The sequence below is a fragment of the Barbus barbus genome, assembly GCF_936440315.1.
Source record: "Barbus barbus genome assembly, chromosome: 5".
NCBI lineage: Eukaryota > Metazoa > Chordata > Actinopteri > Cypriniformes > Cyprinidae > Barbus > Barbus barbus.
The window spans coordinates 4,675,374-4,699,360 of record NC_136733.1 but is presented as its reverse complement, the minus strand read 5'-3'; the positions used below and the strand labels follow the sequence as shown (position 1 = coordinate 4,699,360).

General features: G+C 35.8%; 1 protein-coding gene across 1 annotated transcript in view; it reads left to right on the top strand.

Annotated features, from left to right (window-relative positions):
- Positions 1-9,987: 9,987 nt before the first annotated feature.
- LOC306869900 (reticulon-4 receptor-like) overlaps positions 9,988-23,987 on the top strand; it is an 81,875-nt gene continuing 67,875 nt past the window's right edge. The window contains exon 1 of the mRNA XM_079416828.1: positions 9,988-10,155. Coding sequence (XP_079272954.1) covers positions 10,134-10,155 — 22 coding nt within the window. The 5' untranslated portion in view covers positions 9,988-10,133. The remainder of the gene's footprint in view (positions 10,156-23,987) is intronic.

Genomic DNA, 23,987 nt, shown 5'->3' with positions numbered 1-23,987 from the left:
GCTTTGAAGATTTCTCATCCACTCGGCTCCGAAGCAAAAATCTGATGAGTGGATGCACCTGTCGCCCTTTTATACCCGTATGCACGGGGAGTGGCTCAGGTATGCAAAATCCACTAGCCAAATTTCATTGGCGTTTTCTCTTATCAGAGGCAGTCGGGGCTCTCAAGTAAATCCCCTAATGTCGTCACGACATAACTCGTAGTGACCGACAGATAGGGAACTAGGGTTACATAGGTAACCTAGAGACGTTTCTCATGGCACTCTTATTAAAAAAAAAATAATGTTTGAATGCATTATGATAATGAGAATGGGAGTTGTATTGACAGCACAACTGACACTCACAATATTCCTAAAAATAATTATTTTGTCTAAGAAAAATACAATTTCTAATATTTTTTTTTTTTCTTCATTATTTCTTTTCTTTTTGTTTTAGGATGAAATGTGACCTTAGCTAATTTTTGTGAGTTCCACCCAGATTTACTTTAAAAGTTTCAGAAAATTTATTTTTACTCTTTGCTTTCATTTGGTGTCTTACTCTAGGGTACAAAGATATTGGTCAGCTGAGTGTCCCAGGATAAATATAAGCCAGGATTTTCTCATCTGGGGCTACCTACCCCGGAAATGACTTAAACTGCATGACTGCAGGCATTGTACCCCTGCGCTCATGTAATCTAAACCCCACTGATAGTAGAACTCCAAAAAACAAAGATAACTGACACCAACAGTCAGCATAGGGCTCAGAGAGATGCTCCACTGTTTTACCCACAGAGCGATTCAGTGTCTAACTCACAGCAGAGGAAGATGGACCTGCCAGAGGATAACCTCTTTAAAGTGTCCATTAAGATGCCTCCATTAATCTCTAAGCAGCCAGTGATGAACGGAGAGTGGGTGTGACAGCGGTGTTACAGCTATTTATACATGTTCATGCCAGTGTTTTTATTATCTTTGAGATACTATTATAGTTTTTAATAATATTTAGAATTTGTTTTTAAGTTTTTGCCATTTCTAATAAATATGTGTATGTTGTATTTATTTATATATTTACTTATTTATTTACCATTTTAGTTTAAGATATTTTTGTACATCAAGCTGAACTTTGGTAACTTTTTTTTTTTTTTTTTAGTTTGTTAGTTTTTAGTTTTAGTTTAGTTTAGTTACAGTCTTAACCAGTCTTAAACAGAGTTATTTATTAATATTTATTTTTCTCTTCATTTTAGACTTTATTTTTAATGAGATTTGCATTTCTGCAAGGTCTAACAAGAGTGCAAAAAAGTGAAACAAAATAAGTCATTACCAATATGAATAAATGAAAAAGAACATTTGTCCATATATTTCATGTATTTGGTTATTAATGTTAAAAAACAATAAAAAGTGTATTATGAGAATATAAAAACTATTCAAACTACATTCAAGTCCAAACCTCAGAAGAAATTATGTACATGGTGATTTTCCCACCATATTAAAAAGATTACTTTTAAAATTGTCTACTATAACAAAAATAAATATGTGCAGATGTTGTTGCATTTCAAATTTTTTAAAATTGTTTTGTAATATATCTTCTTATTGTAAAGCACTTTATTTTGAAAGGTGCCATATAAATAAATAAAATAAAAATAAATGCATTTTGTGAGAACTGATGGCTACTTTTGACTTCTTGGCTACACCCCATGCATGCCAAATGCAGAATATCAGACGATCATATAAGAGGTAATTTACATAACTTCAAAAAATAATAATAATAATCTTACAGGTTCATTGGACAAGAGAGCCTATTTAATTATCAGGGTCAGAAAGAGTTTGGAAAATGATCATGTAAAACTAATTATGACCAGTTTTGCTGTAAGAAACCTTGACCTGGATTTTGGGGAACAGAATTAAGTGGAGTGTAGATTATGTTCTCTTTAATTGTGGATGGTGATTGGATGAACAAAACAAATGAAGATCCTGACATCTGAACGGCGAGAACAAGCAATACTGAAGGTTAAGTATACACTCATGTCTTGACACAATATGGCAGCCTATTTATGAGTCAAATATAGAATGTGCTTACTGACCAGCAGTGCAGAAATCTCTCTGGACCCCTTGCAGAATCCCCGTCAAATCCTCTTCCCGCTTAATTGCCTGGGGTATGTATCTCAGCGAACTCCATGGGACTGATCCGTACGGATTCCTCCAAAGGTCAACCCAAGCCCCACAGACTCGTAAGAGAAGTCCAATTAATACTAGCTCGGTGGAGCTACATTATTTATTTAGCATTGAAGAGGAGGAGGAGGAGAGAAAGAGAAGAAGATCAATGAAGGTTTGGAACTTAATTACCGCTTTCACTCGACAGGCCTCTTTCAAAAAGGCATAATCCCTCTCCTGTCTGCGGTGGGTCTGAACACGCTTAAACCGCTATGAGGAAGAATTATTGAGATCACGCTCAAGAGTGTGTTTGGCATATTTAATTAACATTTATGCTCTTAGTCAGATTACAAAATAATACTATACAGCTTGTCTTGAAGCCTATATGGTCTTTACACTGCAAAACTATTCTCTTACAGTCTTGTTTTCCATTAAAAATATATGAATAGCTAAGATTAATTTATTTTAGAAAATATGTAGAATTATTTTTATTTTTCTTGCCCAGATGACAAATATTTTTGGCCTTGGTTTTAAGTGGAAACCGCACAAAATGTTTGCATAAAACCATACATTTTCCCTAAAAGGGCTGAAGGTAAACTTTATTAAAAGTATTTTAAAGTTACTCTTATTCAAGACTTGAGTTCTTCATAAACTGGTCTTATCTTGCATCATTTTTTTTTTTTCATTGCAACCACAGTTATAATACATTATGCCTTACATAGAATATACTTTACTATTCATGTTTACACCTTGAAAGGTGTTACAGTATAACACAATGCAAAAAAAAAGCATTTTGAAAAATATCACATCTAAAAATAGCCATGACTGCTGTGGTTATAATTACGAGAATACTGAATTGATTATAAGGTGCGCTGGAAGACATTATAATGCATTATGAATGGATAGTTGGCATGAAATACTTTTGGGAAGTTGAAATGTTCTGCAGTGTGACATGCTGTACTTCCTCTCAAAGTAATTTAAAGAGCATTTTGCTAATTCTTTTATAATTATTATATATATTAATTGAGAGACTCTACGGATTATGGAATACTGGAGCTTATAAAAAATGAATTTGTCACACAGCGGGACCATTTAAAATGACCTAGTAAAGGCAAAAGGGTGATTAAACATGGGAATAAACTTAAAGGAAAAAGTCACCATCAGTTACAGCACCCGAAATACACAATTTCCTTAAACATGCATAGAAAAATAAAATGAATGCTTCATATTTATCAACATCAAGGATGTCAGCTACCCAGACCCTGAATCTTTTGACTTTTTAGACTTTTTAGGCTGTTTAGATCGGGTTCATGTTGAAAAGCCCCTAACAAGTCATTTATTCCCATAATGTTCTCTCTCTTAAAATGCAAATGAGAGTAAAAGTCAATAGCACCGTATATGTCTGAAGGTTTGAAGTCCGTCAAGTGAAACATGAGCTTATTGATGGAAATCAATCAATCTGCTGTTTTATTCCAACCATTGCTCCTGGTTGGAGGCCTACGTAAATATTTAGTTAATAGTTTAACAAATTTTAATATTTAGTAGTGCATAAGTTGTAACTTCATTTCACAACTAAGTTAAGTTGTAATTTACACACAGTTGATGCAGTCGGTCCCTGGAGTATATAGTGCATATATGAAGAATACAAAGGGTCCAATCTGTTTGATACTTAGTTCATTATAAAGAACTTTTGAAGCATGCAGTGGACGAAGGCAGGTCATTTTTCTCAAGGTAAGCTAATTTATACAGCAGCAATTGAAAATCGAATTAAAAAGACACAATTAAAAGGAGAGAGTGGAAGACCAGGGCAGTGTAATTTCAATTTAATGTGAACAAGTCTACATTGTCTTTATTCCAATGTGTTAATGAGTTTTGGACAGCGACACGGGGCGGTTCCATCATGGATATTGTCTTTCTAGGCCACTGAGGAGAATGAGCTGTCACAGGCTTTTAACGTTAACGGTGTCACCGTGCAGGAAGATGTATATCTGGGCATGGACTTAGAGCAGAGGTCACAGCGCACAGTAAGCCATGACAGCGGGGGATGGGATGGAGGAAATGATGGGGGAAGGAATCATCTCATCTGATTGTGTGGAAATGCTTGTTAATGAACGGGATTGTGGTGAAGGAACGGAGCCTGTAATTATTGCAGAAACGCTCACGATTGGTCCGGCGTTTCCTGTCGCATGAGTGTGTGTTGCTGTAAGAGCTTTTTAAAGAATGGCCCACTTAAAATATGTCAGAGTCAGCATGACAGAATCAGAGGTATTATTGACAGCAGCCTGCATGGCCAACAAAAAGAACAATAAAACACAATCTGCCTGTCTTATCAGTCTATCCTTCTATCAGTCCATCTGCCTGTCTGTCATTCTGACTGTCTGTCTGTCAGTTGTTATTTTATCATTCTGTCTGTGTCTTTTGTTCTATCATTCTTCCATTCATCTATCTGTCTGTCTCTCGTTCTGTCTGTCATTCTGTCTGTCTGTTATTCTGTCTATTGTTCATTCTTTCTGTCTGTTGTTCTTTCTATCATTCTGTCTGTCTGTTATTCTATGATTCTGTCTCTGTCCTTCTGTCTGTCTGTCTGTCTGTCTGTCTGTCTGTCATTTTATAATTCTGTCTGCCTGTTTTTCTATTATTCTATCATTATGTCTTCAATGTCTGTTGCTCTGTTGCTCTGCCATTCTTTTTGTATTTTGCTATATTTTTCTTTCTGTCTATCATTCTGTGTGTCTGTTGTTGTATCATTCTATCATTGTCTTCACTGTCTGTTGTTCTGTCATTCTGTCTGTTGTTTTATTTTTCTGTCTGTATGTTGTTTTATTATTCTGTCCTTCTGTCTGCCTGTATGTTGTTTATCATTCTGTCTCTGTCATTCTATCATTCTGTCTTTTTGTCTGTTGTTCTGTCATTCTGTCTGTATGTCTGTTGTTCTGTCATTCTTTCTGTCTGTCTTTCTATTTTCTCTGTCTGTTGTTCTGTCATTCAGTCTGTTGTTCTAATTTTCTGTCTGTACGTTGTTCTATCATTCTGTCTGCCTGTATGTTGTTCTGTCATTCTGTCTGTATGTTCTGTCATTTTGTCTGTATGTTCTGTCATTATGTCTGTTGTTTTATTTTTCTGTCTGTATGTTGTTTTATTATTCTGTCATTCTGTCTGCCTGTATGTTGTTCTGTCATTCTGTCTGTATCTGTCTCTGTTGTTCTGTCATTCTGTCTTTCTGTCTGTTGTTCTGTCATTCTGTCTGTATGTCTGTTGTTCTGTCATTCTTTCTGTCTGTCTTTCTATTTTCTCTGTCTGTTGTTCTGTCATTCTTTCAGTCTGTTGTTCTAATTTTCTGTCTGTACGTTGTTCTATCATTCTGTCTGCCTGTATGTTGTTCTGTCATTCTGTCTGTATGTTCTGTCATTTTGTCTGTATGTTCTGTCATTCTGTCTGTTGTTTTATTTTTCTGTCTGTATGTTGTTTTATTATTCTGTCATTCTGTCTGCCTGTATGTTGTTCTGTCATTCTGTCTGTATCTGTCTCTGTTGTTCTGTCATTCTGTCTTTTTGTCTGTTGTTCTGTCATTCTGTCTGTATGTCTGTTGTTCTGTCATTCTTTCTGTCTGTCTTTCTATTTTCTCTGTCTGTTGTTCTGTCATTCTTTCAGTCTGTTGTTCTAATTTTCTGTCTGTACGTTGTTCTATCATTCTGTCTGCCTGTATGTTGTTCTGTCATTCTGTCTGTATGTTCTGTCATTTTGTCTGTATGTTCTGTCATTCTGTCTGTTGTTTTATTTTTCTGTCTGTATGTTGTTTTATTATTCTGTCATTCTGTCTGCCTGTATGTTGTTCTGTCATTCTGTCTGTATGTCTGTTGTTCTGTCATTCTGTCTGTATGTCTGTTGTTCTGTCATTCTGTCTGTATGTCTGTTGTTCTGTCATTCTGTCTGTATGTCTGTTGTTCTGTCATTCTTTCTGTCTGTCTTTCTATTTTCTCTGTCTGTTGTCTGTCATTCTTTCAGTCTGTTGTTCCAATTTTCTGTCTGTACGTTGTTCTATCATTCTGTCTCTGTCATTCTATCATTCTGTCTTTCTGTCTGTCTGTCGTTTTATCATTCTATCTTCTCTGTCTGTTGTTCTGACAATCATTATGTCTGCCTGTCCGTTGTTCTATTATTCTGTCTCTGTCATTCTATCATTCTGTCTGTCGTTCTATCAATCTATCTTCTCTGTCTGTCGTTCTGTCATTCATTCTGTCTGTCTGTCCATTGTTCTATTATTCTATCATTATGTCTTCTCTGTCTGTCGTTCTATCATTCTGCCTGTTGGTCTGTGATTTTACAATTCTGTCTGTCTGTTGTTCTGTTATTCTCTCTGTCATTCTATCATTCTATCTTCTCTGGCTGTTGTTCTGTCATTCTTTCTGTCACTCATTCTATCATTTTGTCTGTCTGTATGTAAGCTGTTCTATCATTCTGTCAGTCTTTCTATCACTCTATCATTCTTTTTGTCTCTCATTCTATCTGTCGGTCTGTATGTTGTTCTATTGTTGTATAATTATTTTAATTGTTCTGTCATTCTGTCTCTGTCTGTCCTTTTTCTGTTCTGTCATCTGTATTGTCTGCTTGTCTGTCTGTGTGTCCATACTGCTCAAAAAGAAATGTGAACTACATGCTCTTTAGGCTTGTGTAATTTATTAGATTTTTTTTATATTGTATGTGTCATGTGATATGATTTAAAATTGCAGATTTTTCTTTTCTTTTCACAAAAGCAGCATGTGAGCTTCAGATGCACTCGAACCACATGATTCACAGAGCAAATATTGACCAACCCTGATTCCTTCACATGTCAGTACGCAGGCAGATCTCTAACTAACACAATTTGATTCGTGATTTGACATAAAACTAACAGCCAGCAGGAAGCTCTGGACATGGGTGATGGAAATAGTTAAAAGCAGCTCCCAGCGTGAAAGCTCTCTCTGTCTTCTTAAAACTGCTCTATCACCTCAACTCTTCAAGACTTGAGAAGGGATTAGTTTAAAATCGTGGCCCTCATAATTTATGTTTGCATTTAAAACAATCTTTAATAAGTAATTTAGAAAGAAGTGCATATTTGATGCTCTTTTCGAAATCCTTTCTGCTGTATGAGGGTTCAATTATTCGGTTGCACTCTATTTTACAGTGTACTTAGTGTATAGTGTACTTAAAGTGTACATACCTAAGAAAGTACTGGTAATATAAGATAACTACATGGGGTTTAGGGGTATGCACTTCAATAAGTACATACTATGTACATGGGGAGCAGGACTGTAAAATAAGGTGCTACCAATTATTCTCTCAATTGGAGACCTGGCTAGTTGTCACAGCAGGAAGTTTTCTTAATTATAATCATCACTTAATTCAAAACTTTTTTTTTTTCTGTCGCAATTTAAAATGTCAATATTATGATCATTTTTCTAGTTAGTACATTAGTGAATATAACAAAGCCATAATGGCATACAGTCATGCAAGAGTCAATAAATAATGAAGGATGACCGTAGAAGAGTTTGAACTTTTTTCTTTGTTCTCAGGACAAGGTATATAAATATTTAAATATTTTTCATAAATATGAAACTGGGGCAAGTTGTCTCAGACACCTTACATGCTGCAGTTTTATACAAGTTCTTAAAGTAGTTTCATATTGTTGTATGCTATTTTGTAAATGTTTTAATAATTGTTTATTTTAATTTTTTTCTACTTCAAAATTGCGGTTTCTTTGTAATTGTTAGTTATGTCTACTATCAATTTCTGAGTGAAATTTGTTTCACCAACAAATCATTTTCAGTGTAGCGAAAAACTGACTTCTCCATCTGTTGTGGTCACAGGGGGGCGTCTTCTGCCCAAAAAATTATCCCTGAAAACTATTTTCTTTGTGTGAATTAACATGCTAATTTCATCTACTGTTCAAGTTGACATATTATATTGTGTCCACGTTTTGTGACTCCATATTACACTCCAGCATTAATTGTGGTTGGTAGCCACAGGCTCAATTATTGCTCAGTATTAAAGCACTATCTCAAATGCAGCACAAACACCTTGGGAGAATCCTCATGAATATAGATAAAATTAGTTGGATGCTGCAATATTGCATGATGGGAGCCACATATAAATGAATGCATGCAGATGTTAAACAACTGCCAACTGAATGCAATGCTTTGTGCACTGTTAAAGTTCACCTGAAATGAAAGAACTACTCAGAAATACCCGCTCTCATCTTGGGGAACCCAAAAGGAAACATTGTGCAAGTCTGAACCCCTCTTTTAATTATTAAGATTCCAATGTTTATTATCATTCATTTAGTTTTCTTTTCTAAATCTTGTAGTCTTGTTATATATATTAAAATGCTTTAAATAAGCTATATGTTTACAATGCTTTGCAGTTCTTTACCCAAGGAGAAATGCACAAGAGAATATTTTGGATGAATCTTAAGCAATTCATTGTTTTGCACCTCTAACATGTTGAATTTTATGATTTCATGTCTAATCGGTGGATAATTCACATCATTAGTCTGTGAGGTGAGAAAACAGATGGATATGGTTGGATCTTTTTGTAATTGTAACATGAAAAGCCTTCAAAGTCATCAAACCCGAATGTCAACTTTCTCGTTTGAACATCTCATGTATCACAGAAATGATTATCCTGCCTCTACATTTTTCCAACAGAGACAGTTGCTTCATGGAGCAGCAGTGTGTCAATTGAAGGAAAGGGAATTTGTTGGTATTTGTTTTTTATTTCTATACCTGTTATATTATGGAGATTGTATGGCGTCGGTCAAAGATGTGTAGGTCACATGAATGCAGCGGCAATTTCTAAAAGTTTACATGTCCTCAGGCCTCTGTTTTTATAATTCTGTGTGTATTTATATGCAGGAATGCCTTAGTTTTATACAAATGGATTCTCTGCACGTCAAAGTGTCTGAAATCTATAAAAGATTCATTAGTGCTCTATTCCTGCTCCTGTGCTATAAAACATTAATCTCTCTCTCTGTCTCTATTTTTCTCTAAGCAGCCCCACAGTACCTTTTCCCTTTCTGTCATTTGTTTATTTGTTTATATTCAGTTCAATTAAGGCTTTATTTTTATGATTATCAGGGTACAGTATTGTGAAATTACAGTTTAAGAGAAGTCAAGTACTTTAAAATGTACTGAAAACAACAAAACTAAATGAATAACAAAAAACAACAACAAAAGATCCATAGATATAAAGAAAACAATAGAATCCCAAGATCTGATTTTCATTAATTCTGAAATACTTTCTAAACATTCTGCATAACCTAAATAATGAATGACTGCATTGTACCATTTTAAGATAAATTTAGACATTTTAATGCTGGCATACACAGTAATAAAAAAAGATGATTATCCTTGATGAACATCTCGTGATTTTTATTTATTTATTTAACGGTTGACACAAACTGGGGACTTTTCCATTGTTTGCACTGAAATCTTACATCATTTGTGTTGATTTATCTCTAAGCCGCCCCACCAACCCTCTCTCTCTCTCTCTGCACACACACACTCACACACACATCACTCTCTCTTACGCGCGCGGCGCCACTGCCTCTCTCCGTTCCTCTCGCGCGGCTGCACGGACACCCTCTCGGATCGTTGGAATACTTCTGCTTTCACCGGAAATGTGGCGTACAGCCGATTTGGATTCATCCCGCCAGTAGTTTCTCCCCCTTCCAGTGTGACTTTCGTCCGCTCTCGGCAGTCGGCAGTGAGCAGCAGATCTTTGAGTTTGGATGTTACAGTGATTGTGCCTCTGCCCAAATGACTGAGAGAGGAACCACCGGGAGACGCTGCTCTCCGTCCCGCGCCTGTAAGGCGACCGTCGGGTAAAGTTTGAACGGCAGGGATGATGGTGGTTCATCTTCCGTGAGGTTTGCAAATTATTAAAATTTACCACAGCGAGCAAAACACCATCTTCTCCAGACCAAAGGTGACCTCTTTCTGGGATTACTCATTTACTGGAATTATTCGTAAAACATGAAGACTTTAATTGTTGAGGGTAAGTCACGGAAATTAATTTAAAAAAGTTATATTTGTTGAATTCGTTGTTGTTTATTTATTATTCATACTTTAACTGCCGCATCTATACGCACCGCGCATCTCCAAATGTCTGTCACGGACGTGAAATGTGTTATGTGCTTTATTCCTGGTACATATTGCACATATTGAATCGGTTTGGTCATATATTCAGAACTGTCCCTAAAACGATAATTTCATACTGCCGTACACTTCGCGACGGGAACGCGACGCATCGTTTAAAACGCGTTCTAGTTTGACGCGTCGCAAACAGACAGTCTGTCCCGCTGAAAACAGTCTGTCAGGAAGAATCACAATTGCTTTGGCTTGGCACGAGCTTAAACCTGTTTCTTAACTCGTTAATGCGCGTTCCTGAAGGGTTGCGCGAGCTTGGGTATCTGAGTAGGTTTACGCAGGGTAGTTTGCTCACGGTCGAGGTTGGTTAGCAGTTTCCTAACGGAGGCGAGACTGTTCTCGTTGTTGATGATGCAGAGAGAAAATTGAAGTAAATGGTTTAAACTTTCATTCTTTCTTATCAATTTTAAATATGCGTATTATTTTAGACACCAATCATAGGGAGGTTTCAGATATAGGCTACCCATGTGTTTTGTCAAGTAGACTAGTTGAAGTCAGTCTGAGTTATATCATCCGCGGTCCTGTCTACTAATTTGCATATGGTGTTTGGGGGGGGGGGAGTGGCCATTGGCTTTTACACCTGAATATTTAATAACAGAGGCCTGGACATGAATGGGAGCTTATAAGGATTGTAAATATTTGTTGTTGGTAATTGATAGTTGCGCGTTTAGTTCTGTTTATTCGGTTGTTGTTTGATTTAAGTTATTATACAGTGTTCAAATGAGAAATGTATTTGAACATTTTGTCTTATAGTACCAGTATCTGAAGAAAGGGATGCTAATATTACATACACAGCGTTTTCCTCATCGGTGTCCTATAGTAAAATAAAGTGAATAAATTAAAGATGAAAAAGTTTGAATTTATGTATATAAAATAATAATAATAATTGATAACCTTTGTGTGTACATTCATGTAAAGGAGAATGAACATGATGTTGATGAATATGCTGACTTTAGTTATTAGAATTGAGCACATGTAACTAAAAATGAGTATGTTCAGCTCTTAATATATCATAAATGCATATGAATATCTTATACAAATATAGTTAGTAATCTAAAAAAAAATTTAAAAAATCAATTTTTGATCCATTTTGAAACTTTATTTTCTTAGAGACTTTAGTTTTATCATAAGAATTCAGTCTCACATTTGGTTAGCATTGTACATCAGGTTAATTGAGAAAGACGCTGTCCATGGTGCTGAAATCAAGAACATACAGACTGAGATTCGAGTTCAGCTTCCTGTTTTGCTGTTTTCAACCCAAAGAGGACAGCAGAGCTTTATTAGGGCACTGTAGAAAATGGTTGAAACACATTTGTACTGCATTATCCCTGGTCTAATTAGGATTTAACAAAGCATTGAAGATATTTGTTTTGCTTGCACCTGTGAGCTCGTGAGCAGCTCTAACTTAAGATCACATCACACAAAGCTTTGGGAGGTGCTGAAAAGCGGCAGTGCTCCACCCTATACAGCAGTGACTAAATCCGTAAAGCTCTAAGGATGGAGGCAGCTCACTGCACAACTCTCATCCAGCAAGCGCAATGCACTCTAGATGCTTTCTTTACCATAATGCAAAGGTATTGCAGGAATTCAAGTGAAAAAAAGGTTATGCAGTGTTTCACGCATGACCATCTTGTGCCTCTCCTCACAGTGTGCTTTCTCACAGGAGTTGTGATGTTGTTTAGGATGCCAGATGGACTCGTCCTTCTCACTGTTTGGACCCATTGGCTATCCGTGGCCCCTCCCGCCTCGCTCTGCTAACCTGATTGAACTGAAAACACATTAAATATTCCATCATAGTGAGACGGAGAGCGTTAAGGATGAGAAAGAGGGGTAGTCTAGTTGTGCAGATGGATTTGCTGGGGGTTGAGAGAGGGAAGGAGAGGAGGAGAAGAAAATGAATAAGGCGTCTTCATTTCCGTACTGTGTTGTGTGGAGGTATTGATATGAGGATGATAAATTATGTCTGTTTTTGTTTTTGCTGTGGATCCTGTAATTAAAGCTAGAGCAAGACTGTGTTGAGTGGCGACAGACAGCCCACTGAGAAAGCTTTTCCTCTCTCATTTTCTTTGTTTGTCTCACTTTTGCCCCTTTTAAACAGTAGTCAACCATACATTGATCTGATTCATTTCAGAATGAGTGAACAATAGCATGGAGTTTACATTGCCTCTATCTTGCTTAAAGGGGGAAAAAAAATGCTATTTACTCACATTGTAAAAAATGATTATTAAAGTATGGTTTACAAGAAAATACTATTTCAGTTTTTGTACTTCAAATGTAATGTTTAATTCAATGTTACTTGGTGTTTCTTTGTAATTAACCACAATCACTAGGAACTTCTACTAGAGAAAATTGTTTCTACATTATTTTTTCAGTAGCACAAAAAGAAGAAATATTTGTGCTTTTATGAATGTTTTCCAGCTCATTATAATTTAGTCATTTAAGTGAATTTAAATGGTTCTGGTGTCTACAAATGTCATTTGTAGACTTCAGGTTGCACATTGTTGTTGTACAAATGAAATTCTATATTTCATTAAAATACAGATGATTATTTAAAGAAATATGAATTAAATAATCAATTATCAATGTAGTCATTAGCTACAGCAAGTGTATAGTGACATGGCTGTCAATCTCTGAAATAAAGACAAAAGCTGCATAAACCATCTGATTTATGCACTAAGAAGTCTGGAGTCATAAACAGAATGATATATTTATCCACTGGAAAATCTTCCCATCTGATAAAGCTCACACTTTTCATTTGCACTTGTTTTCACATCAAATATGGCTTCTTCAGGTGGGTTTGACATCATAATCACCAATGCTATTGGTGCAAGTTTGAGGAATGTGCATCTATTGTGTTGTAATCTTACTATGCACTGTCGGTAGCAGATTATATAAATCAACACTTAATACAAAAGGAGAAACCTGGTGAACATGGTTGTCTATAGAAAGTGAATTCCGAAGCATTTCGGTTAGAAGGCATTGTTAATCGAGAGATGTGTGTGTTTTAAGCGAGTAGCTATTGGGTCTGCAGATCTTGAGTCAATGTCTGAAGAGGGTTTTTCTCCAAGAGGTTTCAGAAAGGCAGCTGTAAACATTTAATTTCCTTCCAGTCAGTGGAAAAATGCATTAAAAGTGGTGAAAATATTCTAGCCTGCAGCTCTCCAACACAGAGTGCTAATTCATTGTGGTGAGGCTTTAGTATAAAGCTTTGTCTTATAACTTTCCCTCAGACTGTCACTCTCAACAAGACCCTCTTCAGAACCATCCATATTTACACAGACAGCAAACAAGCCATTTCCACTCTAGTGTCCTATTATCAACCAAATGATGTGGATGATCAGAATACATGGCAGAGAGCAGCAGACTAAAAGAGTGGCTTTGTTGGAGGGAGGCACATTCTGCTGAGAGGTCTCTCTGATACAGAGCTTCATCTGCTACTCGCAGGTGTGGAAAAAAGGGTATCAGCTGTTATGAAGTCGCATGGGTTGACGTAGGATGAATCAGACTAGCTGTGGTCTGGGTAGTGCTGGGATTTTAAAGATCATGGTAGGACTTGGTGATATTTTTCCAATTGTGTGCAATGACGTGTGCAGTCTGTTTGTTCAGAGGTTTAATGTTGAGAGCATCATTGTCAACAAATCAAGTCTGCTTGATATTGCACTGGATTTTCAAGTATTTTATTTTTTTCTGTATTATAGTTTGAATCTGAGTTATTTTTTAAAATATGTTTTGTTTTTAATGCACTTGAAATTATTTTGAATTTGATTAAATTCCAAATATTTTGTTTAATTTAAAACAATGTTTCATTTAATTTAAAAGAACTTAATGAAATTCAAATTTTAAAATCTATTAAAATAAAAAAGTAAAATAGGAAAATAATAAGTTGCTACGTGCTAAATGTATTTGTGTAGACCAGTTGATATATTATTTGTATTAAATATAATTTATTTAATTATCTGTTTACATATTTTATATTCTCTCTCCATGTAAGTAAAAAATAGTCAAATAAAATATACATTATATTTAATTATATAACTAAATAAAAGTGTATATATAAACAAAAATCAGTATATATATATATATATATATATATATATATATATATATATATATATATATATATATATATATATATATATATATGGTTCACATATGTATTTTTATATGTACTAAGTATTGCAGTATTAAGTATTGCACATATATATTTTTTTGTAAGTAAGAGTAAGTTGTTGAGATGGCTGCATTATCAACAATCAACAAGAGGAGAGACAGGAAAAGCTGCACCCTGTTGAATAGATGGGAAGCATGAATGAGTCATTGAGGATTTAAAGGATGGAGAGTAAATTGACTGCATTCATGAAGAACAATAACAGCTATAAGAAGAAATAATACTCTAATATCAATAAACATAATACCTAGATGTATACATTTCACTTTTCTTTCCAGACGGAAAGAAAATAACTTATCTTACAAGTCTTTCAAGTAAGATGAAATAGTAAGATGATTTTTGCTCCGGTCTCAGATTTTTAAGAAAAAGGCCCCAGTAATCTCAAATGTGCAAGTTTCTCAAAATGAGATCCGATTTATATGAGATTTCAACATGAACTCAACTTGTACTTGTACTGAGGATTTTAAGAGGGACATTTCTGATAATGTAATTTTCTAAATACGTAACTTAAGTCTCATGAGCTATGAAAGAGAAACACTAGAGCAATTTTTTGTGTGGGTTTGTCCTTGACACATTATGTAATTGTATGGATTCCAGAATGATGGAAACATGTTGGGAAAAAATGAAGAAGGATACTGAAAATACCAGCTTCCTGTATCTTGTGGGCTTCAAACTGTCAAAGCTGTGTGTGGCTAATGCTGTGTTATGCAACATTTGCGGATTCCGCTTTGCCCTAAAAAATTAATAAATAATTCCATCGCGCATAGTGTGAAAAGACGTGGTGAGAGACTCAATAGACGCTCATCAAATCCCACTAAATGAACTGAATCCACTGCAATAGCTTCATTTATTCAGGTAATCTCACATACTATTACATCAGGCGAGCTCTGTGTTCAGCAGAATGACCAAACCGCATCAATCGAGTGACCTTTACAGATGCAGTTTAATGATGCTTTGCAATTTTTCGGTGACATGGGATGTGTTGTGTATGACAGAATAAAAATGTTGTTAAATTTGAAGTTATTCTTAGCAAAATAAGCTTAGCAGTCATGCTTAAAGCTATGACATGGTGTTACCGGCTGCTATAACTTTTCACTCGTAGTAGCTTTTGACTACTAAAATGCTTTGAGCTATAGCATGGAATGAAACTAGAGCAACTTTCAATTTGAAATTGGGGAGAAATTTAAATCTTTGAGGACTGGCATGAGGGTGTTGGACCGTTATGGTACATTTCATGTAAATGCATTCTGCAATTTTTAATACCAGGAAAGTGTGGTATGACAAAAATCATAGTAAGTATGTACATTATTTATTTATCTGCCATTAGGGCTGTGCAATTAGCTGTTAAAAGCACTCAGTGTAATTTACACTTAGTCTAAATAGCATATATTGCTATTTACACTTAGTGCAAATAGCCGCTGCGATCTTTTTATTCTATTGTGTTTGTGCTTTTTTTTTTAATTACTGACAGTTTAATTATTTTCAATAGTTTTGAGGACTTTTTGTTTGTTTGTTACTAATAGTTACCAAGTACTCTGCTGTGCTATTGAGAATTGTGAAATATTTAAAAAAACTCACTCATATAAAGTTTTGGTCATATGGCCCACTCATAATCATGCTAAATAATCGTGATTACAATATTGACCAAAATAATCGTGATTATGATTTTTGCCATAATCGAGCAGCCCTATCTGTCATGACATCTCTGGGAGGGATTGGCATGGTAATGTACATGACGATGTTAATGTATTTGGTGTTGGTGGATTAGATCTGTACTGAGACTTGCTACTGTCATTACATCCACAACATGCTGCTGTGAGCATGTAAGAAATACTGCTGCTGCACAAGTTTTAAACACATTAATTTTAATTAATGTTTTAATATTTTTTTAATGTTTTGAAGGAAGACTTTTATGTGCACCAAGGTCAAAAGTACTAACAGGTTTAGTAAAATATAATGTAAAGTATATGGTGTAATATTTCGAACAATGCTCCTCTCTAGGTTTTATTCCTCTAGTTCTCTAACGAACTGTGGATACTGATGACTTGCTGAGGTAAATGAAATGCTACTTCACATTTCCACGCAGTTTTGTTGATGTCTTTCCGCGGTTGAAACACTGATTGAGCGATTACATGAGGTATGAGATGTTCAGTCATGTTTATTCTCATTAAACCTAAACATCTGCATTGACGAGTACATGTAACGGTGTCAGTCGCCAGTTGGCGGGTACTACTTTTACGAAATATAACAATGCAATGTAGTGAAAAACAGCCAGTTTTAAAGAGATTCACTGTTTCTGACATAAGCGAATAAAATAATCTTTTCCAAAGACAATATCATTGTGATTAACTGTTCTGTCATAAGCAAGAGTGGATAAAATCATAGGATACAAACAGACTGGTAAGGTAAGAGCAGTGCGATGGCCCGCTTGTCCCGAGACACAGTTCTAATAACTTTTACCTGAGAAGATATTGCTGCTTCATTTCGGAAGATTAACTTTTCCCTTCTTTATTCTTTATAACCTGAGAATGTGGCTACACATACCTGTGGTTTCGCCGCCTAAACGGTGCAGTGAAGTAGGATAGTTTGAAAGGCTGCACGTTCGCTGAATACATACGCTGAGCCGCTTCAGTAGCGCTTCAACGGACGAAAACACACACAATTATGTCAAAATTCGCGGTTTTGGTCTTAAATGAGTTATAAAGTCTTAAATGACCGTAAAGAGTTGGGAGAAAATCGGATATGTGTCAGATCCACGTTATGTTAATCAGGTTTAAAGAGACAGCGCAGATTTTAAAGTGAAACCTGCTGAAGTCTGTCATTGATGTAAATCAAAGAGCGAAAGAAAAAGAGAAATCATTGGACCGTTCTAGTGATTAACTTCTGTAGCTTCTGATTAACTTTTGTAGCTTGAATAAAGATTAATTTGTATGGTTTATGCATATACAATTTATAGTTTATGTGAAGATTGTTTTAAAATGTTACAAATAATGGCTTTCAATTATACTGTTATGTTGAATGGCTATAATTAATAGGTAAATTTGAGGGAAAATGCATTTAATAGAGACACCAGTAGCAGGACAAATTAAAAACATTGTAAATATATTTGTTAATTGTAGTAGTAATAACTGCCTCTTTTTGCAAAAAGAGTTTCATGGCCGGTAAAAAAACAATTTGGCCGGTAAATTTTTATCACATCACCGGCAGGTATAGCAAAAAGTAGTTTTAGACCCTGTATGTATATATATATATATATATATACCTATATACCTCCTGGGCAGGTACGTTTGATCAAAAACTTTGTCTGCATTAAATACTGCATAAACAAACATATGGAAATGTATTTCAGTGCCTGGGAGGAGGATCTAATTGCAGCGAACATGGCGCCTTGGAACTGGCAGCGTAATTGACAAGAGGTGGACATGCAGTAAAGCGGCCCTCTGAGGATTAGCTCCGACTCTATCTCCAGACAAACACCACTTTCTCCCTTTCAAAGCAAACACGAAAGCTTTAAGCTAACAAGTGAGCCTGCACTCTTAGCCATTCCATAGCCATTCTCTTTTCTGAGGTGAATATTAATTAATGGTGATTCAGCTTCCTTTTTTTCTCATTACAATACTCGAATATGAATGCTACAGCTAGCAACCATTTTTAGCCGAACACACGCCCATGGTAATGAAACATTTATCCTTTAATCTGGAGAGGAGAGGTCTCTGTGAGTAGCTGAATAGAGCTTGTGATGGATGAGCTGGTAAATAGTTAATTAGACAGAGCACAGGACGACCTTAAATTAGGTGCATGACTAGAGCCTTTGTCTAGACCATAAGTCAGTGTCGTCCCTCCTTTTCTCGCCCGTCTCACCATTTTTCTCTTCGCGTGTCTTTGTTTGGTCCTCTCAAGCCACCTTTACATTCTGTTTTTCTCTGCTCGCTGTCACTTTTTCGGTTCTGTTATCACTTGGGCAGACCTTTAACACCACATATCCATTAGTGGCAATCTTTTAGCACAAATGGAGTGCGAAAGCCACAAGGCTTTGGATTCAGACTCTGACAGAAGGTCTTTATGATATAGATTTATTCTTCTGGTTTTAAAGGTGCAATAGGTGATTGTCTTCAGAAACATTTTTTGTTATTCTGGTTGAAAGTCTCATCACATCCTGATAGCAATCAGTAAGTTAAAGCAAATGAAATGAGAGAAAAGCAGCGTTTGCACATTTGTATTTTCTGGTCAAAACAAAACTTGGGAAGTAACCCAGTAATGTAATGGAAATATGAAACTAACCTCACAGTTTTAGAACCAATGGAGTTTTTACAACAGTGTTTAAATATGTTTTACAAATCTTACAAGAACATGTCTGGGTTATATACAGTATCACCCTGTTCTATTATTATCTAAATGTTTTACAATTATCAGAGTTTGTGGGGAAAGTATGCTTAATTATATTTAAAAATATTTAAATTATATTTAAGTATGCTTATATAATTAAGCATACTTAATTCATGCTTAATTATATTTAAAAAAAAATGCTGATGGACCTAAAAAGACATCATTTTTATTACACAATATATATATATATATATATATATATACATATTGTGGTTAGAAATGAGGTAGAACACCTACCCTAACATGTTTTCATGGGTGCGAGGGAGATAAGGCACCGTTTAACACAGTATCATTTTACATTAGGCTATCCTTGTTAAATAACTGACTCTTGTTTGGAGACTTATAATATGTTTCAGATTTATAGATGAACAAGCACACTTAAGATATCACACAAAACCGTAGCGTATCACACCGATATTGATTGTTTCTCCGTTAACTGAGAATTTAATAAAATGTGGACAAAGGGTGCATGTAAGAACTGTGTTTATCTTTTTACCTCTATCTTTCTTACTTGAATGCGTAAATTTTTATAGGTGGGGAGCAAAACATTCTCCAAAAGCTTCTTTGGAGAAACAGGCCTTATAAACAACAAAATACTTATTCCCTTTAACACAGCTTCTTAATAAAATTCAGAGGTGCAAGCGTTGCTCATCTTAGACATTTTGTTTCCTTTGAATAAAGAAAAATCAATGAGTAAGAATCAGACAGATCGACAGAGAGAGAGAGAGAGACAGACGGATGGCTAGACAGAGAAACAAAGGCACAAAGTGAATGGTTGATGTACCCATCGGAGAAAAAAAATAACACTGTAATAAAATGAAACAACAAAGTGTGAACCACAATAGAGGATAAAAGATCTTGTTTTTCATCATAAGTATAGTTTGAAACAAGCAATGTATCTACATTAGGAGTCAGGCCTGGGCAGAAAAAAAGATATTTAGACTATCATTCATCTGGTTGGAAAGGACCAACGTGTGGCAAAAGAGAACGCAATGTCTCACAGTGAGAAACTGTATGGATGTGTCACTGCATCCAAGCAAATGACTTATACACGATTACAGGGATCTCCTCCTTGATAGAACACATGGCATTATTGCTATGGGTGATGTTTCCCACACTGTGCACATAGTGACGGGTGTTTATGGGAGAGAATGAATGTGAACTCAATGCAGATGCTCTGGTGCATGATAATAGAGTTTTCTGGGCCATTCCAGATTTATCAGTCTATACATAAGCAGAATGAAAAATCAAAGTCATAACAAACAGCGAGAGAAAATTTAAATACAGTTTAAAAATTTGTAAAGAAAACCACAGTACTTGCAAAACTCACTGCCGCAATTCCAGATTGTTTTGGCTGTTTGTGATGGTTGCTAGGGTGTTATGGGTGGTTGCTGAGTTCTTGCCATTATGTTTTGTGAGGTTAACAGAGCTAATGTATTGTTGCTAGGACGTTCTGGATGGTCGCTGTGTTGGTGTTAGGCTATTCTGGGTGGTTATTAGTGCTGCTATGCTGTTACTAGGGCATTCAAGGTGATTGTTCGTGTTGTTAGGGTGTTTTGGGTGATTGATAGAGATGGTGTGCTGTTTCTAGGGTGTTCTGAGTGGTTGCTAAGCAGTTGTTAGGGTGTTTCGGGTGGTTGCTAAGATGTTATTATGGAGGTTTGTGTAGATGATAGAGATAATGTGTTGTTGCTATGGTTTTCTGCGTGGTTACTAAGTGGTGATTGTTAGTGCTGCTATGCTGTTGCTAAGGTGTTCTGTGTGGTTGCTATGTAGTTGTTAGTGTATTCTTGGTAGTTGTTAGTCTTGCTATACTGTTGCTAGGAAGTTTTGTGTGGTTGCTAAGGGGTTGTTGTGGAGTTTTGTGTGCTTGAGATATATTGTGTGGTTGCTATGGTTTTTTGAGTGGTTGCTAAGTGGTTGTAAGTGTATTCTAGGTTATTGTTAGTGTTGTTTGGGTGGTTGAGCTGCTATGCTTTTGCTAGGATTCTATGTATATGTTGCTTTATTCAGGGTGGTTGTTAGTTTTGCTATGCTGTTGCTAGGGTGTTGTTTGCAGTTGCTAATTGATGGTGTTTTGGGTGTTTGCCAGGGGATTGTTATGGAGTTTTGTGTAGATGGTGGAGGTGCTGTGTTGTTATTAGGGTATTGGTGGTTGTTAGTCTTGCTATACTGTTGATAGGGTGTTCTGGGTGGTTGCTAGGTAATTGTTAGGGTTTTTGGGTGGTTGCTTAAGTGTAGATGATAGAGATGTTGTGTTGTTGCTAGAGTTCTGTGGTAGTTAGGGTTTTCTGGGTGATTTGTGTTGTTGGTATGCTGTTGCTAGGGTGCTCTGGGTGGTCCCTATGTAGATGTTGCTGTATTCTGGGTGGTTGTTAATGTTGGTATGTTGATGTTAGGGTGTTGCTGGTGGTTACTAAATTATTGTTAGGGTGTTTTGGGAGGTTGATGGAGATGTTATGTGGGTATCCTGCAGCTAGGGTGTTGTTGTTGGTTGCTAGGTAGTGGTTAGGCAATTCTGAGTGGCTGCTAGTGCTGCTATGCTGTTGCTGGGACGTTTTGAGTGGTTGCTTTCTAGAGACTATAAAACCAACCCACCGGATGAATATTCAGCACAGAACAGTCATCCAGAAAGCTGTCTTTGACTAAACAGAGAATGTGCAGTGAAGAAGCTGTCTATACTATCATCAGCCTTGAATCCAGAGAAGTCTTTACAGCGTACAGACTCAGATACAGACAGAGCGGGACAGCCTGTGCTCTTTACTGCAACACAAGATGAGGCAGAAACAGAGCTAGACTGCCTGACCTTGTGGCCTCGCCGCACACAAATTAAAGACACAATGTTTCATATATATATATATATATATATATATATATATATATATATATATATATATATATGTATGTATGTCTGTGAGATTTGAATGTGAAATCTGGCTTACAGAGAAAAGGGCAACCAGCGGGACATAAATGTCGTGCTGAAAGTGATCTGCATATTAGATAAAATACACTTTGATTCATAGTTCTGACCTGGTTTGCAAAAATAAACTAATAGTCTCACTATACTTTATGGACATGAAGTTGCTCTTTCATTTGTAAGACTTATTGGAGTTCAAGTATCAACTTTGTCTCCTAAAATACCTTAAAATAAATGCAAATGAGTCAATTTGCATAGCGTAAGAGTGTGGAGCTATAAAACAAATTTGGACGGTGTAGCTCAGAAAATGTGGCCTTTAAAATATTGAATGAGAAACATTTGAGTTCATACTGAGAAATCAGGCTTTGATTGCAGACTTAAGCAGTTTATTATAACAGTATAAGTCCCTGTTTTGTTATTCCAAAAATCACAGTTAAATCTTAAGAGAGGGAAACAGAAAATGGGCAAGACAGGCACGTTTGAGCGAAGAGACCTAACACAGCTCATTTACAAAAGTACCATTAAGCCAAAGATAAACATGACAAACATCTGATAGATGAAGCGCTGGCATGTTTTATTCCATTAACGAAGTCTCTAAACACACCATCAGATGTGACTTCATAAATCCTTTTTAATGAAACGCACACATGCACATACATACGCACGGACTCACTAAAAAAGCCAGATAATTGCTGTGTTGAAAAACATCACGTAGACTTCCAGTAATTAGGGGATTATATCCACATAGCCAGCGATGGGAGGTGAAATCGCTCGGCTCTTCTCAGACCTCTAATGGGGTCAAAAACAGCTCGATAAATCCAGCGCTTGGCTTTCAAATCCACTGTGAGCGGGGTGAAAGGGGGAGATGTAGGGGCAGGTGAGGTGCTCGATAAGGGTACGGATGTTAAAGTCAACATGAAATCAGAATTGACCACATTGACTTATAATTACATGTTCCTGATGGTATTTTGAATGTTTGATCAGGGGATGGTTTTTCAATGAATGTGTGCAGACACAATGAGGCACGATTAATGATGGAAGAAAAAAGTGGCACACTGCAAAAACAGTTTAATGTGTGTGTGTGTATCCATCCATCCATATTGTTTTTAATAATATTAGTATATATTAGTTAATATATTAATTATTATTAATATATAGTATATATAAACTCACATAAATATTATATATTTTGCATGTTACTTACAAAGTTTAAACAATATATTTAAAACATATAAAATATAATATTTTTTTATATTTGATGAATAAATGAATAAGTGAAAGATTTATAATCTAAAAATAAAGTCAAATAAAATCAGTATGTGTGTGTGTATGTATGTGTGTGTGTGTATACATATATACATTTAATAATAATAACAATAATTTTATTTATTTATTAGTATGTTAATACTATTAAATAATTGATATATTAAATGTTCTGCTGTGTGCCATTCTTTTCTAAAAAATCAATTCCTGCCCTGCATATTTTATTGAATATCCTGTTTCACTCATCACATTATAGAAGTATGGGTTGCAAATATTTCTTGAAGGTCTTGGCCATTTCCTAGACAGTAATCGACGGGTTTGGGTGTGGTAGGTGCAGATTATTGTTGTATATATTCCAGAATATGGCAAATGAAATGTGAGGTGGAATGTCTATGATCATGCTTTCTCCAATCGCTCACGTCTAATGAGGGCAGGCGAGAGGTGGTGGCAGGACAGGATATGGATCTGTCTCTGAATACTTGGCATAGGTAGAGTATTATGGATTTTACGACAGTAAATGACATTGTTTGTCCACACATCACAAAAAGAAGTTGGTCCAATGATTTGAGCTTTACAATGTGCTTATGTTTGTTTATTCAGTGTGTGTTTTTGAGCTTGAAAGTCATCCGCTCTTCTAAATGTACTGACAAAAGCAAGGGTACACCGCTGTCGTTTCATTTTTTGTTTAATTGTCTGTTCAGGTGTCAAGGAAACATAATTTTTTCAATAATCAACAATAGAGAACGAGAGACATGTCCACTGCCAACACCTCATTTTCCACGTGCAAACAATCTGCCATTGTTATTCAAAGTAGAATTATTCCACAAGGAATCCATTTCATTTTTGTCATGTCTAAACCGCTTTGTGGATGGATTTTATATATTTATTTATTTTTTAAATAGCAGCATCATTTCTCAGGCAGCTATTATTATTTAACAATTTCAGC